At 47.0% G+C, this 14,672-nt stretch overlaps 2 protein-coding genes and 1 pseudogene across 2 annotated transcripts; all 3 read right to left on the minus strand.

The window, feature by feature from the left end:
* Window positions 1-8: 8 nt before the first annotated feature.
* Window positions 9-1,906, minus strand: LOC123184640 (scar-like domain-containing protein WAVE 5). The gene is made up of 4 exons (XM_044596729.1): window positions 1,710-1,906; window positions 1,253-1,630; window positions 996-1,130; window positions 9-887 (listed from the first exon to the last, which is right to left on the minus strand). Exons 1-4 carry the CDS (start codon window positions 1,874-1,876, stop codon window positions 350-352), a joined length of 1,218 nt encoding a protein of 405 aa, XP_044452664.1. The 5' UTR covers window positions 1,877-1,906; the 3' UTR covers window positions 9-349.
* A 4,720-nt stretch (window positions 1,907-6,626) lies between these two features.
* On the minus strand, window positions 6,627-9,287 carry LOC123184642 (L-type lectin-domain containing receptor kinase SIT2). Its single transcript, XM_044596730.1, has one exon. It carries the CDS (start codon window positions 9,114-9,116, stop codon window positions 7,038-7,040), a length of 2,079 nt encoding a protein of 692 aa, XP_044452665.1. The 5' UTR covers window positions 9,117-9,287; the 3' UTR covers window positions 6,627-7,037.
* Window positions 9,288-9,576: 289 nt separating this feature from the next.
* On the minus strand, window positions 9,577-14,329 carry LOC123191468 (L-type lectin-domain containing receptor kinase SIT2-like; annotated as a pseudogene).
* Between the last annotated feature and the right edge of the window lie 343 nt (window positions 14,330-14,672).

Here is a 14,672-nt window from a genome sequence, read left to right on the forward strand (position 1 = left end):
ATGTTGTCGACACTTGCGCTTTCTATATAAAGCGGGGCCTGAAGGCCGATTCTTCGGGAAAAAAATAGTCATTACATCGGAGGAATAGGCAGCAACAACAGTACATGTAAATGGTACTGTTCACTGTCCGGCACAGAAGCATCACAACTCAATAGCGGACTGGTATCCAACATATGCAGATTAGTCCCTTTTGGGTTTTGATCACTTATGCCGCCGCTTGCTTCTTCATCGACGCTAGCAGGTGGAAGGTTATTCACAAGGATCGTCACATTGCTCCGAGGTCGCCTCTTGTTAAGTCTCCTCGGCGCTTTTGCTGTAAAATGCAACTTCATCTGGATCTGGCATGTCTTCAGAATTCACTAGTTCGTTGTGACGAATGTGCTGATTCATTCTCAAGCAGCACCTTCTTAGCCATGTTCCGGAAGGATTCCGTTAAAGGATCACTATGCTTCCTGACAGAGAGCTTCCTCGGCGAGCTTTCGACCCTTGACGCGATGAAGTTGATAAGGGCGCTACGAGCATTTGTCGCAATGTTGGCATTGTCATCGGCCTTGTTTGCGCCATGGCTGGCAAATCCATCAGCATTGGTTTCTTGTATGATGTCAGACGCATGAGTAGAAGCTGCATCCGGAGAGAGCCATGCCCTGAACGAACTTGTCCTCTCCACGAGGTCACTGCTTCTCTCCTTGTTCACTGGTACCGAAGGGCATGGCACTTTGGTATTTGACGTTTCAGGCGAATCCGATGGAGACAAAACGTGTGCTTCGGATGCTTCATCTTCTGGCGAATCCTGATTGTGAGAGCTGTGCATTTGACGCCTGATTCTTCCGATGATGTGTCGATATTTCAGTTGCCGGAGCATATCGAGCAAGGCATCTGTTTTGAATCTGCAGGAGGTACAAATTGGACGTTAATTTGGATGCTAAAGATTGAAAGCTGAGACCGGAAGATGGAAATGGGAGAAATGAGCTTCAGAAATAAATAAAAAGTTTTACTTGGAGCATTTGTGTGAACTCTGAAGCTTTGGTTTGGTTTCCTGCAAGAAAAGCTCATGCTTGGCAGACTGGGCTCTGAAGAAGGACGGGTCCGTGTATCGCTTCAGGCACGCCCCCTCGCCGCCGGCATCATACCTGCAACCGAATCAAAGTTTTTGAGGCAGCTGCTGAGGTTTTCCTACTGTCTCAATTTTGTACTAATTTTAGTACAAAGTTATACTAAGAGTGAGACGTTTATTTTGGGACGGAGGGAGTACTTGTCAAGCATGGACAGCTGCGGAGGCCCGCGGCATCGCCGGATGTGCTCCGCGATGGAACGAGGCTTCGTTCCTCCCACCACAATCACGCCGTGGTTCACCGGCCTGGCACTTGCGCGGCGCCGGTGCACGCCGTGGCCTGCCACACGACACAAGCCTTCTGACCGAATGCCTGAAGAGAAGACTGAATTGCTGCAGGCAACGGCGACGTCCTGCTGCTGCACGAAGCAGGGCCGTGCACTCCGACGACGGCGGAGCCGCTCCTCGACGAGCGTCAGCTCCGCCTCGAGCCGCCGCGTCCCCAGCGTGAGGCCGCGCGCCCGAGCGGACACCGCCGTGGCCTGTTCGTGCAGGCCGTCGAACACCTCCGCGGCAAGCCTGAAGATCATGGGGAAGCTGAAGCTGAACTAGTGCAGTTGCAGACATGCAGCAGGGCGGAGGGACAGGAGCAACGTACTGTGCGAGGTCCCCGAGCTGGCGGAGGAGGCCCACGAAGCCGGCCATGGCGGCGCCCTCATCCTCGAGGACGACAGCTTCGGGGAGCTCGTCGGCGTTGGTGGTGAGCTTGGGCCTTGACAGTGTTGGCGTCAGAAGCTGAGCACTCTGCTCCATGCGCGCATGCATGCAGGTGCTACTCGATGGATGCTTATTCTTCCTTCCTTAGTCCAAATGGCTTCATTAATTTGGAGTCGGTTGATGGCTTCATTAATTTGAAGTCGGGCTTTATGCCTTTCATCTATAAAAGTCCAAATGGCTCGTGACAAGCGACTGACATGTAGCCATTACCATGGCGGAGCACGGCACGGGCGGTCCCCGAGCAGAGAGTAGGAGGAGGTACCACCGTATCCTACGTACTGCTCATGCTTGTGCACCGCGCCATGTGAGTACGTACGGAATACAGTTTTCTACCGCACTCGCGTTGCGGCTACTCAACGTTGTAGTACATTCATTGGCGCTACAACAACAAGCTACGGAAAGTCGTTAGGTTCTTACCGTATAAAAGGTTCTCCATTTATGACAAGCCAACCTCTAAATAGAGAAGGGATATTGCGTTTTTGCCATGTTAATGCTTCCTGATGAAAAGGGAGATGAAAATAATGCCTGGCGAATTGGCGATCTCCATGCATTAAAATGAAAAGAATCCAACTCTTTGAGGCAACAACACAACAAACGCTAGCTAGCTGCTTTTGTACCATGCCGCCGGACAAAATATCATCTAGGCCAAGCCAGTGCCACGAGTCGCGAGGTCGCACAACCTACTTATTAGCTGCACGGTTTACCGTGCCAATTTTGGTTTAAGTATTCTAAGTTCGGGTTATGCAATCACATACTCCATGTGTACCTTGACTGATAGCCATTGCAATCAGAGGTGATATCACCATGAAGTTCAGGCTGGTTTTTTTTATCATTTTGCTTGCACTATGTAGCTGATAGTCCCAGCATGATATTGTCGACTGTTGAGCTTTCTATATGAAGCAGGGCCTGAAGGTGAATGCAGTTTCCAATCCATGTAAATGACACTGTTCACTGTCCGGCCTATAAGGGCATCTCCAATGGAGAACGCATGTACGGGCGTTTAGGGAAATAAAATAATTAGAAAATCATCTAAGAGTCCGTCGGCTCCAACGCCAGGCGCATTAGTAGGCGCTAAAAAATCCAATCGTTACGCTAATCGCCAAGAGAGAAAACGCTTAAGCGCTTGGTTCCTACTTTTGTGTCGATATGGCACCGGACGCCAGGATTCTCTCGTCCAACCACCGATCGAACAGGAATTCGATCCTGGCGCCTCCTACAAGCGTCACGCATTGTAGATGCCCTAAGCATCACAGCTTATACCGGATTGGTAGCCAGCATATACGCAAAATTGTTAGGTAGTACCTCCTCCTACTCTCCGGAACAATGCATTGTTACCGTTTAAAAGGCTCTCAATTTACAAGCCAGCTTCAAAATAATCAAAGATCACTTCTTCTTCAGTACAACCACCCTAAACACATCAACGGTGGAGATTTGTTTATACCTCTTCATGAGAAAGGGTAGGATGGTCTTTTTTTTTATTTTTTAGTTGATGATGAGTTTTTTTTTCCGTCAAGATGTATACGACACCCAACCCCCGCCGGACTGGGCCGGGCCCAATGGTGATGGTTGTAGTAAGCGCGCCCCTTCACGGGTTGTAAAAATTGAAAAGAAACCTAAAACAAGTGAAGCTATCAGGATTCGATCCACAAACCTCCTGCACCAAGCTTGAGTGGCTCACCAATTGACACAGCTAGTGACTATGTAAAGCAATGATCGTGAAATCTTAAAAACTAACACCAGGGAACACGCCTTTTCACAGATTGTAAAAAATCACAAAAGAAATGAACCAGCCAGGAATCTAACCACAGATCTCTTTCAACAACCGTGAGCGACATATCAGTTAAGCTGACTAATGTTTTTGCAAAACAACGAGTGCACATACTTAAGAACTAACACCAATCCAGAATTTAGGCACCTTTTCAGAAAAATCAAACATTTGTTGGAAATTCGGAATATATTTTTACAAATCAAGTAATCTTTTAATATCCAATAGTTTTCAAAAATTTCATTTTTTTAGAAGCATGACATATTTTTCCTAGCATGAACATTTCAAAAAAAAATTAAAGAGATATGTTAGTTCAAAATGTTAGGAATATTCTTTTGAATAACATTTTCAATAATTTTAAAGAGATATGAGGAGCGTGCAAACTTAAGAAGTAACATTCTGAACAATTTTATGAACACAACTTGAACCCTTGCTTTCTTCTGGTTTGTTTCCCTTTTTTATTTTATTTTTCCATTTTTTCCTTTTTATTTTTTCCAGTTATTTCAAATGTGTGAACCTTTTAAAATAAAAAATAATGAATTTGTCCTATTTTTTAATCCTTTTCACTTTCTCCAGCTTATTTTTCCAACTTTTTTGGTGGACTTTTTTGGAAAATTTTCAACATGGATATTTTTTCCAGCATTGATGAACTTATTTCAAATCCACGAACGCTTGGGCCGGCCAAATAGGTGCCTCACCGGAGTGATGAGATCACCCATCAGGGTGGTAGAAATTGAAATTTCCGTTTTTACCATGTGTTTTTGATTTTGGTTAGCAAACCTAAAACCCGAAAATGGCAACCCAATACAATAAATTGATATTTCGTTAACCAACTGATTGGGTTTGGATTTCAGTTTATAATGAAAATCTTTTTGTAGCGCACATGTAAAAGCTACGACACAACTACTAGCGCTTCCCTTGTGTCGTCCTCTAATATCCATGACCACCTTTATCCTCTGAGCATACCTACGTGTTGTGGTAGTAAACAACTAAGACGGTTGCCGCTGCATGCTCTGCCTGCCCACAAAAGTACTAGTAGTTGCCCTTGGGTTTTGCAATTAGGTGGACAATGAAGCCTAGCAATAGCTTAGCTGGTTTAGCTCTCATGTGGGAAACAAAGCATGCATTGGGCCCTTCGTATCCTGCATGGTTGGACACATGCGCGCGACTGAGCCTTTGGTGTTGGGTGACACGCGTGAGGGAGCCTCGTACTGGATGCCTGGATTTCTGTTTTTTCTTTCAATTATACGGTTTAATACCAAACCTGATCTGAATTCGGTTATTAAAAAGAAAAACCAATGTTTGGACATTTTTGAAATGAACCCAACTTCTACAAGCAGGTGGGGATGCCCATGATATGCATCCATGCCAGGTTTGAACGATTTCTGACACCGTATGCAAGTCGCGAGACCTTCGACCATTTATCAGTAGTTTTTGACAGAGAAAACTCCAGAAAAGGCAAAACTTGTCGAAACCCAGACAACTTGAACTGGTGCCTTGAATTGGTCATAAAAGGCCATGAAAAAAATTGGCCAACTAAAGGATGTTGAGAAACAACATGCTCTCGAACGGACCTTTATGGCATATCCGGACACTCTCCGTTGAACAGGTCTATTTGGACATTCTTGAAATGACCCCAAATTTCCAAGCAGGTGGGCATGCCCAAGGTAGGCATCTATGCCAGGTTTGAACAATTTTCAACATAGTATGCAAGTTGTGACACGTCCAGTCATTTATCGATCTTTTTTTACCAAGAAAACACCAGAAAATGTAAAACTTTTCGAAAACCCAAGAAACTTGGCATGGTACCTTGAATTGGTCATACAAGCCATGAAGAAAATTGGGGCCATTTCCATTTCCATTTGTGTTTTTTTGGGACATTCTTGTAACGATCCCAACTTTTGCTAGCAGGTGGGCATGCCCATGGGTTGCATCCATGCTAGGTTCGAAGGGAAAAATATTTAAATTCATAATAAAAATAGTTACTTAAAACTATCATATTGGTGAATTATTTTCTGTTTTTGTGAGCGCCAATGGGCCAGCCCAGTCGGCCGGCCTCCTGCGTGTGCTGCCGTCTATTTGACGCTACTCCCGAAACATATGGAATTTCCTAATTGGCACTCGTCGCATTAAGTTGTCAACCAAATGGATAAAATGAGCGAAGCAAATAACGTTATGGTCTCGCCTATTGAGCATCGTTAGTGACCACTCAACCTTCAATATTTAGAATATTTTTAAAACCAATTTTCATAATTTCAAAAATATTCATATTTATTAATCAATGTTCAAAAAATTCAGAAAATGATGGTCTTATGCTTCTGTTACAAAAATTGTTCGCAATTACAAGTTTTTTTGTTGTTTTTTCATTCCTTTTCTGGAGTTGCAAAAAAGTTCACGTTCCAACAATTGTTTGTGTTTACATAAAAATTTAAACTATAAAAATGTCCCGGTTTTAAAAAATATTCGTGTTTCAAAGCTGTTCATGGTTTTAAAAAACTGTTTCAGTTTATTTTATATTTGTTCAAGAATCTGAAAAGTGATTGGGATTCACAAAAAAATCATGTTTTGTTTTCAAAAAAATATTTTGCGTTGAAAGTGTTTAAAATTATTCTGCACTGTTCTTATCCTTAAGGCTTCGCGCTGATATTTAGGCAGGAACATTGGTTAGGCGAGCTGGTTGTAACACGTTTCTTGAAATCAGTTGGTCCTGAGTTCGAATTTTTGCAAGCGCGGTTTTATTTTTGAAGCGCTGCTACACGCTATCTTCATGGGCCAGCCCAGGCGGGTGATCTTCTCTACGTATACGTCCCCGGGCTACGCACCATACTCACAAAACCAAGTACGACATGTGAAATGACTATATTACCCTTTATACGTTTTAGAAGGGGGGTTTGTACCGAAGCGGGTCTCTGCAAAGATTACGGCCATAGTAAATTCTTCTGACCGAAAGTAGGAGTAGCATTACAATCGAATTCCTCAAGCCAGCAATACAACAAACATTAACTACCAAGATCAGGTTGCTAGTGTCCTCGGTACCCAGTCACGAACTCAAGATCACGAGAACAACCAAAGTTATCCTCCAAGGGTTAGTTCGAAACCCAATCGAATCATGTGCATGTACGCTCTTGACCTTCAATTAAGCCGTTCATGAACACACAATATGTTATTACCCGCCGATTCATTCAGTGGACAAAATATTAGGTTGTCGGGCTGATAAAGGACTCGTCAGAGTACCTCTACACTCCAATGTTCGAAGCTATGACCCCCGCAAAAAAAAATCCATATAATGGAAAACAGATAGTCCCAACACGCATCACGAAGCAGTGCCGGATAACTGAGTAAAACTTCTTAAAAACTTTTTAATACAACTCCTTGGCTCCTTTATCAAATTAGCAAAAGCAAGAGAGAGAGAGAGAGGGGGGGGGGGGCAATTACATGCATGCCTCATCTTCCCTCTCGCAAAATTGTCACTGAAGACTCACCCGACACGGTGGCAACACTCCTTGCCGGCTGAGAACATGGCATGTTGTGTGAATCAAACCCTTCATTTTGCATTTGGGCCATCATGATGTAGCTTATGTAGGCCGGTGATAAATCAGGAGGCGATTGGTCATGGTCAAGGTACTGCATGACCTTTCGCATGACAGGCCGCGCGTTGGGCGATGGGTATGTGCATAGCAAACCCAATTTGAGCACGATGGTTACCTCCTTCATGTTGAATTCCCCTCCGAGTCGTGGATCCACTGTGTCGAGCATTGAGCTGTTGTGGTGGTGCTCAAGCAGCCACTCGACCAACAATACCCGGTTGTTTTGCTCATTGATGAAGATTGGCCTTCGTCCACATGTGACCTCTAGGAGAAACATGCCAAATGCATATACATCAGAGAAAGGTGTTGGCCTCCCGGCACGCAAAAGTTCTGGCGCAAGATATCCCATGGTGCCAGCCACATGGGTGGTTTGAGCAGCAGTTTCATGGTCATATATCCTTGCAAGACCAAAATCACCCAACCGCCCATTCATCTTGCTGTCCAAGAGCACATTACTTGCCTTTATATCTCGGTGGATGATGACCTGCTCCCATTCCTCATGTAGATACAACAAACTTGATGCCACACCTTTGATGATTGAGTACCTCTCGGACCAGCATAGAGTTGGGCCATTTCTTGTGTGTAGGTACTTGTCAAGACTACCATTTTTCATGTAGTCATAAATCAGGAGAAGTTCACCTTTACGCCTGCAGTAGCCCAATAATTGTGCGATATTTCGGTGTCGAAGACGACCAATGCTAACCACCTCGGCAATGAACTCCTTTACCCCTTGCCTTGAATCGTGTGACATTCTCTTCACGGCGACCTCTATGTCAGGCTTGTGAATCACGCCCTTATAAACACTCCCGAAACCTCCCCTCCCGAGCAGGTTCTTCTCATTGAACCCCTCTGTCGCGTGAAACAAGACTTCATAAGAGAATCTCTTGGGGCCTAACGAAACCTCCCAGTCCTCTTGCACCTCGAAGCAATTGAGACGCCATCTTACAGTGACGTAGATTCCGATGCCAACTGAAACCAGCGTCAACGACGCTAAGGCCAGCACGAGCTTCAGCGACATGGAAATGGGCGGTGAGTTGGACCAGTTGGTCTTCGTCCAGGCTGATGGCAAGGCCGGCAGCACCGAGATGTCAAGAACCGGGGCCGGCCCATCCAGCGCGAAGCTCCAGCCGAGGATGAAGTGTCCGGAGGTGATATTGCGCATCACCGACGAGAAGCCGACGTATGCCGTGCTCTGCACCACGCCAGAGAGGTCGATGGTGGTCTGCAGCATGGGCCTCTTGGGCCTGACCACACCCAACGGAGCCATGGTCATACTGATCACCATTGCCTTGCTGTTGTAGTCCACCCACACTTGAATAGCTTTCCAGCTTATCACAGATAGGTTTAGTAGCCGCCCGGTGCCGTCGTCGTAGTACCCGGTGTTGGCGGAATTGAGGGACACCAGACTATCACCGTCGACGCAGACGTACTTGTTCTTGATGTCATTGAACTGGGCATTATAGAGCGTGTCGAACTCCATGGCAAAGATGTTGGCGCTCTGGTTGCCATTGCTGAGGCCCAAGGGCTGGCCTGACAACGCAGCGGAGAGCACCTCCGAGGACGAAGAGATGAAAAAGGCCAGGCCGCGGACGCTAAGGTCGGCGTGCTGGCCGTGGCCGAAGATGGCTAAGACGAAGGTGGTCGAGAAGGACCGCACAGGGCCGGTGCCGTTTGACCCGGAGCCGAACAGCAGCAAGGGCGGGTGGAAGGCATGGCCCTTCATCTTTCTGGTGGCACCGTTGGTCAGCATGAGCAGGCCGTTCGGCATGACCATGCTCGCGCCGCCGAGCGTCAGGTTCGCACCCGCGAAGCCGTTGAGAGCGAACTGCCGACCGTCATCGCTGCCGCCGCTGCCGGTGGCCGCGAGGCAGCAGTGACCGGCTGCCATGAGGAGCATGACGAGCGGAGCGATCAAGAGGTAAGGTTTGAGAAGCATGGCTCTCGTATCCTTTTTCTTTCTTCTTTTTTTTTTGCGAAAAATGGCTCTCGTATCCTTGGCTAAAGGTACTTGGGGTGATGAGAATTCTGGTAGCCCTATGGACTGAAATGGGAATGCATATGGATGGTGTCTATAAAATGTGCTCTCCGCCCTGCTGTCTAAGAGTGAATGCACACTGTCTAGACACCACATGTGGTTGAATATGATCCTTTTCTAGGAGACGTGAGTCGACCGGCCAGGCCGGACAACCACAAGTCTCAAGTCGTCGTTCTTCAGTCTTGAGGTACATGCATGATACAGTAGATCAGTGGCTATTTCATCAAGCTGCGTGTAACGCGTGCATGATAGACCATTTTTGTGATGTCAATGTTAGGCACCGTGCTCGACAGGATATATATGGCCATCAAATCGTCCAATTAATGGTGCGTCTCGCCGTCTCGCATGAGAGCGTATTCTACTAGCTGTCACTTTGGTTTTCATCCGTGTATGTGAGCCTGTTTTACGATGAACAAACAGAAATTCAGAATCAATTTATTTCCCTCAAGTTGGAAACGCGCGCAGCTGAACTTGGTGCTTTTCAGGGTCTCGTACGGGTACGGCCCGTAGATGGCGAAGACCAAACTAGTGGAGAAGAACCGCACGGCGCCGGTGCCGTTCGTCTCGGTGCGGAACAGCAGAGGAGACGGGTGGAAAGCCTGGCCTTTCATCAGGCTGGTACCTTTGGTGAGCACGAGGAGGCCGTTCGACGTGACGACCGCGCCTTGGAGCGTCACGGTCGCTCCCGTGAAGCTGTTGTGGGTGTTAGAGATACAATAGGCAAATCAACTCGACGAAGAACGAAAACAAACAGGGAACATAAGATTTAACGTGGAAAACCCCTTCAATACGAAGGGAAAAAAATCACGGGCACCAACCAGCCAAACTTACTATATCGGGAGAGGTTACAAATACCGGGGATTTACAACTGGTCGACTTATCTCGTGCGGAGGCTCACAAGAGGTGTACATGACACAAGTGATCCTAGGTCAATACTGATCCGTACCAAGCCTACCGGCGACGGGCCTCGCTCCGCTCGCTCGTCAGAAGTTAGCCTTTCTCTTTATACTTGAATTTAGAGCATAACATAACAGTGGGCGAACTGTTGACCTTCATCCCTATCTTTGCCGCCGGTGGCGGCGAGGCTGACAGCCACCAGAAGGAGCAGTGTGCCCAACTGGCAACGAAATATGTTTTAGAACACCTGCACCTAGGCCCGTCTATCCTAGCCATCCATTTTTTGCATCGCGATTTGTGCAAGCACATTTTTCTTTTTGGTTTCTCTCCCGTAGAACATGTTTTAAACTTCAAACTTCCACAGCACAACAAAGATTTCTATCTAGAATGTGGGATAAAACTTTCAGATTTTTTCGTCCAATATAAATATACGAATTAAGATTTTTTTGGTTGAAAAATCTTATTTTTAAAATTTATGTCGGGCCAAAAAATATGAAAGTTTTATCTCACGTTCTAGTTAGGAAGCTTTATTGTGCTGCAAAGTTTTAGATTCAAGACATGTTCTATATGAGAGAAACAAAAAAGAAAATTTTACATGTAAAATTTTAGTTGTGTTGCACAGATCTCAAAGCAATAATGAAGAGCTAAGATAAATGGACCTGGGTGCAGGTGTTCAAAAAATCTGCGTCCCAACTGGCAAGACTTGAGAAGCATGGCTCTTGTATAACCAGTGTGGCGTGAAGGACCGCAGGCTGGTCTCTGGCTAACGGCTGATGAAATCGAAACGCATGGATGGGGTCCAGAAATTGTGCTCTCTGCTCTGCTGTCTTATGAAGTCTTGAGACTACAGTGAAGTATCAAGTCGTCGTTCTTGAGACGCGTGAGTAGACTGCAGTGTGAAGTATCAAGTTGTGGTCCTTGCGGGGCAACCTGCCGTTATTCTTGAACACTTGTCGAGCCGAGTGAGTGCGTGTAACGCGTACATGACCACTTGTGACGACCGCGCTCGAGGGAAAAATTCTGGTCATTAGATCGTCAAATTATTGGTGCCTCTCATGCTAGCGTTTTCTACCTGGCTGTCACTCAAGGTATCAATCATCACTATCATTTTCTCGTTCACCCATATATGTGAGCCTGACTTTACGATGAACAATCAGAAATTCATGACTGATTTGTTTCGCTCAAGTCGGAAACATAGCTGAACTTGGTGTTGTTGAGCAGTTTTAACATGGTCCCTCTTACCCCCTCTTTTCACATGAGAGGTAAGAGTATAAAATAGATCTTAGCCGTTGATCTCATCAATGAATGGCTTGATTGACTCTTACCTTCTTACCTCACATGTAAAAAAAAGAGGTAAGAGGGACCATGTTAAAATTTGCCGGTGTTGTTACCTGACGAGTGTGACCAGCCCTGTGCAAAATGGATACGATTCTGTCAGAATAATCCTAATATGCCTTGTTACATTTGTAGGAAGAGAATGTTCAGACATTTTTTTTAGCTGTTCGGATCCACAAACAACCACATTTTCCTTCTCCTCTTGATTATGGAACAGGTTCTTTCCTTGGTGTTTCTCGGTGACTTTTTTCTTCAGGCTCCTTTTATCGACTAAAACAGCTCTCCAGTAGCATCTCCATTGGTGACATCAGCATGAACATCCTCTCCTGAATTCTTTCAGCTTGGAATCACAAGTCATGGATAGTAGCTCTCTCATCTTCTTTATCAAAAAAAGAGAGGCTAAACTTACCCATGACTTGTGATTCCAAGCATTTAAATGGCAACGATCCAATTCCTCCAGGCAACACAACAACAAATGCTACATGTTCAAAAAAGCATGCCACCGGACAAAGATCAGGTAGGCCCAAACCCAGTGCCCTGAGCCTCGATCACGACAACAATCTAGTCATCCTCTCACTGTTAGTTCACATCGTGATCCAGTTGAAGCATGCATATGTACATGCACACTCTTTAACTTCAATCAATCTATTCCAACGCAATCTGTTGTTATCGATTCATTTGGTGGACATAGTAACATGTCATCAAGCTGAGCAATGACTTGTCTGAGTACTTGTACACTCCAACCTTCAAACCCGTGCATGAAATCTTTCTTAACGACTTGTACTTATGCATACATTGATTGGTCAACATACCACTCATTGCATGCTGAGAACACGGGATGTTGTGTGAATTAAACCCTTTATTTTGCATTTGTGCCATCATGATGTAGCTTATGTAGGTCGGTGATAAATCAGGAGGCGGTTGACTATGGTCGAGGTATTGCATGACCTTTCGCATGATAGGTCGTGCGTTGGGCGATGGGTACGTGCATAGCAAACCCAGTTTGAGCACAATGGTTACCTCATCCGCGTTGAATTCCCCTTCGAGTCGTGGATCTGTTGTGTCAAGGATAGAACCATTGTGGTGGTGCTCAAGCACCCACTCGACCAACAATACCCGGTTGTTTTGCTCATTGATGAATATTGGCCTTTGTCCACACGTGACCTCTAGGAGAAACACGCCAAATGCATATACATCAGAGAGTGGTGTTGGCCTCCCGGTGCACGAGAGTTCTGGCGCAAGATATCCCATGGTGCCAGCCACATGGGTGGTTTCAGCGGTGGTTTCGTGGTCGTATATCCTTGCAAGACCAAAATCGCCCAACCTTCCATTCATCTTACCATCCAAGAGCACATTGCTTGCCTTTACATCTCTGTGGATGACGACCTGCTCCCAATCCTCATGTAGATATAACAAACTTGACGCCACACCTTTGATGATCGAATACCTCTGGGACCAACATAGAGTTGGGCCATTTCTTGTGTGTAGGTACTTGTCAAGACTACCATTTTCAATGTAGTCATATACCAGGAGAAGCTCCCCCTTGCGCCTGCAATAGCCCAGCAATTGCGTGATATTTCGGTGTCGAAGACGACCAATACTCACCACCTCGGCAATGAACTCCCTTACTCCTTGCCTTGAATCGTGTGACATCCTCTTCACGGCGACCTCCATGTCAGTCTTGCGAAGCACACCCTTATAGACACTTCCAAAACCTCCCCTCCCAAGTAGGTTCTTGTCACCGAACCCTTTGGTCGCATGAAACAAGTCTTTGTAAGAAAATCGGTTCGAGCCAAACGGGGCCTCCCAGTCCTCACGCACCTCAGAGAACTTGAGACGCTGCCGTCTTACACATATGTAGATTAGGATGCTTACCGAAACCAGCGACACCGATGCTAAGGCCAGAACGATAAAAAATGACATGGAGAAGGACTGAATGTCGAACAACAAGGTCCTTGGCAAGGCCGGCAACATTGAGAGTTTCAGTGCAGGGGCTGGCGCATCCAACGGGAAGCTCCAGCCGAGGACGACGTGTCGTGTTGGAAAGAAGTTCGTCGCCGAAGAGAACCCGACGTACGCGGTGTTCTGCACCACCCCCGAGAGGTCGACGGTGGTCCGCAGGAGGGGCCTCTTGGGCCTGGCCACGCCCAACGGAGCAATGGTCACGGTGATCTCCGTGGCCCTGCCGTCGTAGTCCACCCACACCTGCATGGGCTTCCGGCTTATTAGGCTTAGGTTCTGGAACATCCCGGTGCCGTCATCATATATAGAACCCGGCGTTGGCGGAGTCAATCGACACCAGGCTATCAACGTCGACGCCGACATGGTTGTCGTTGATGTCACGGAGTTCGTCATCTTTGAACGTGTCTAGCTCCAAGGCGAAGATGTGGGCGCTCCTGTTGCCAATATTGTCTTCGTTGAGGAGGCCGAGGAACTGGCCTGGCGACGCAGTGGAGAGCACCTCCCTTGACGCGGCCAGGAAGAAGGCGATGCCGTCGCTGCTCACGTCGTCATATTGACTGGAGATGGCGAAGACGAAGGTGGTCGAGAAAGGCCGCACGGAGCCGGTGGCATTCGACGACGCGGTGCGGAACGGCAGCGGGAACGGGTGGACGCCGTGGCCTTTCACCTTTCTGCCATCGGTCAGCAAGAGGAGGCCGTTAGGCATAACTGAACTTGCGCCGTCGAGCGTCAGGTTCGTGCCCGTGAAGCCAGAGTAGACAAACTGCCGACCGTCATCACCGCCGCCATCGGTGGCCGCGAGGCAGCGGCCTGCAGCGACGAGGAGCAGGAGCGGAGGGACCAAGTGGTAAGGCTCGAGAAGAAGCATGGGTGCAGAGGGGCCGCTCGCCGGTCTCTTTGTCTTTGGCTATGGTGCTTGGGATTTCTGAACGGTAGGTAGCGCGGTGAAGCGAACTTTCTCCCCCTTATCAGAGTTTCCGATCGAGTTGTACGTCTACCGACTGAAATTGGAATGCATGGAAACGGTGTTGTCTTCCCTGCTGTCCAAAAATGACTGCAGCGTCTACACACCACATCCACATGTTGCCGAAATATGCAATCGTTTTCTAGGAGACGTGAGTCAACCGGCCATGCCGAGCAGCCACAGATCTCAACTCAAGTCGTCGTTCTTGAGTCTTCACTTAGCAATGCAGGCATCTTGAAAATTAATATGGGGGGTTAGGACATTTCCAATGCTGATCTTTGAACCGGCCGCAACGGTTC

Source organism: Triticum aestivum, chromosome 2A, assembly GCF_018294505.1.
Source record: "Triticum aestivum cultivar Chinese Spring chromosome 2A, IWGSC CS RefSeq v2.1, whole genome shotgun sequence".
In the NCBI taxonomy this organism is placed as follows: Eukaryota; Viridiplantae; Streptophyta; class Magnoliopsida; order Poales; family Poaceae; genus Triticum; species Triticum aestivum.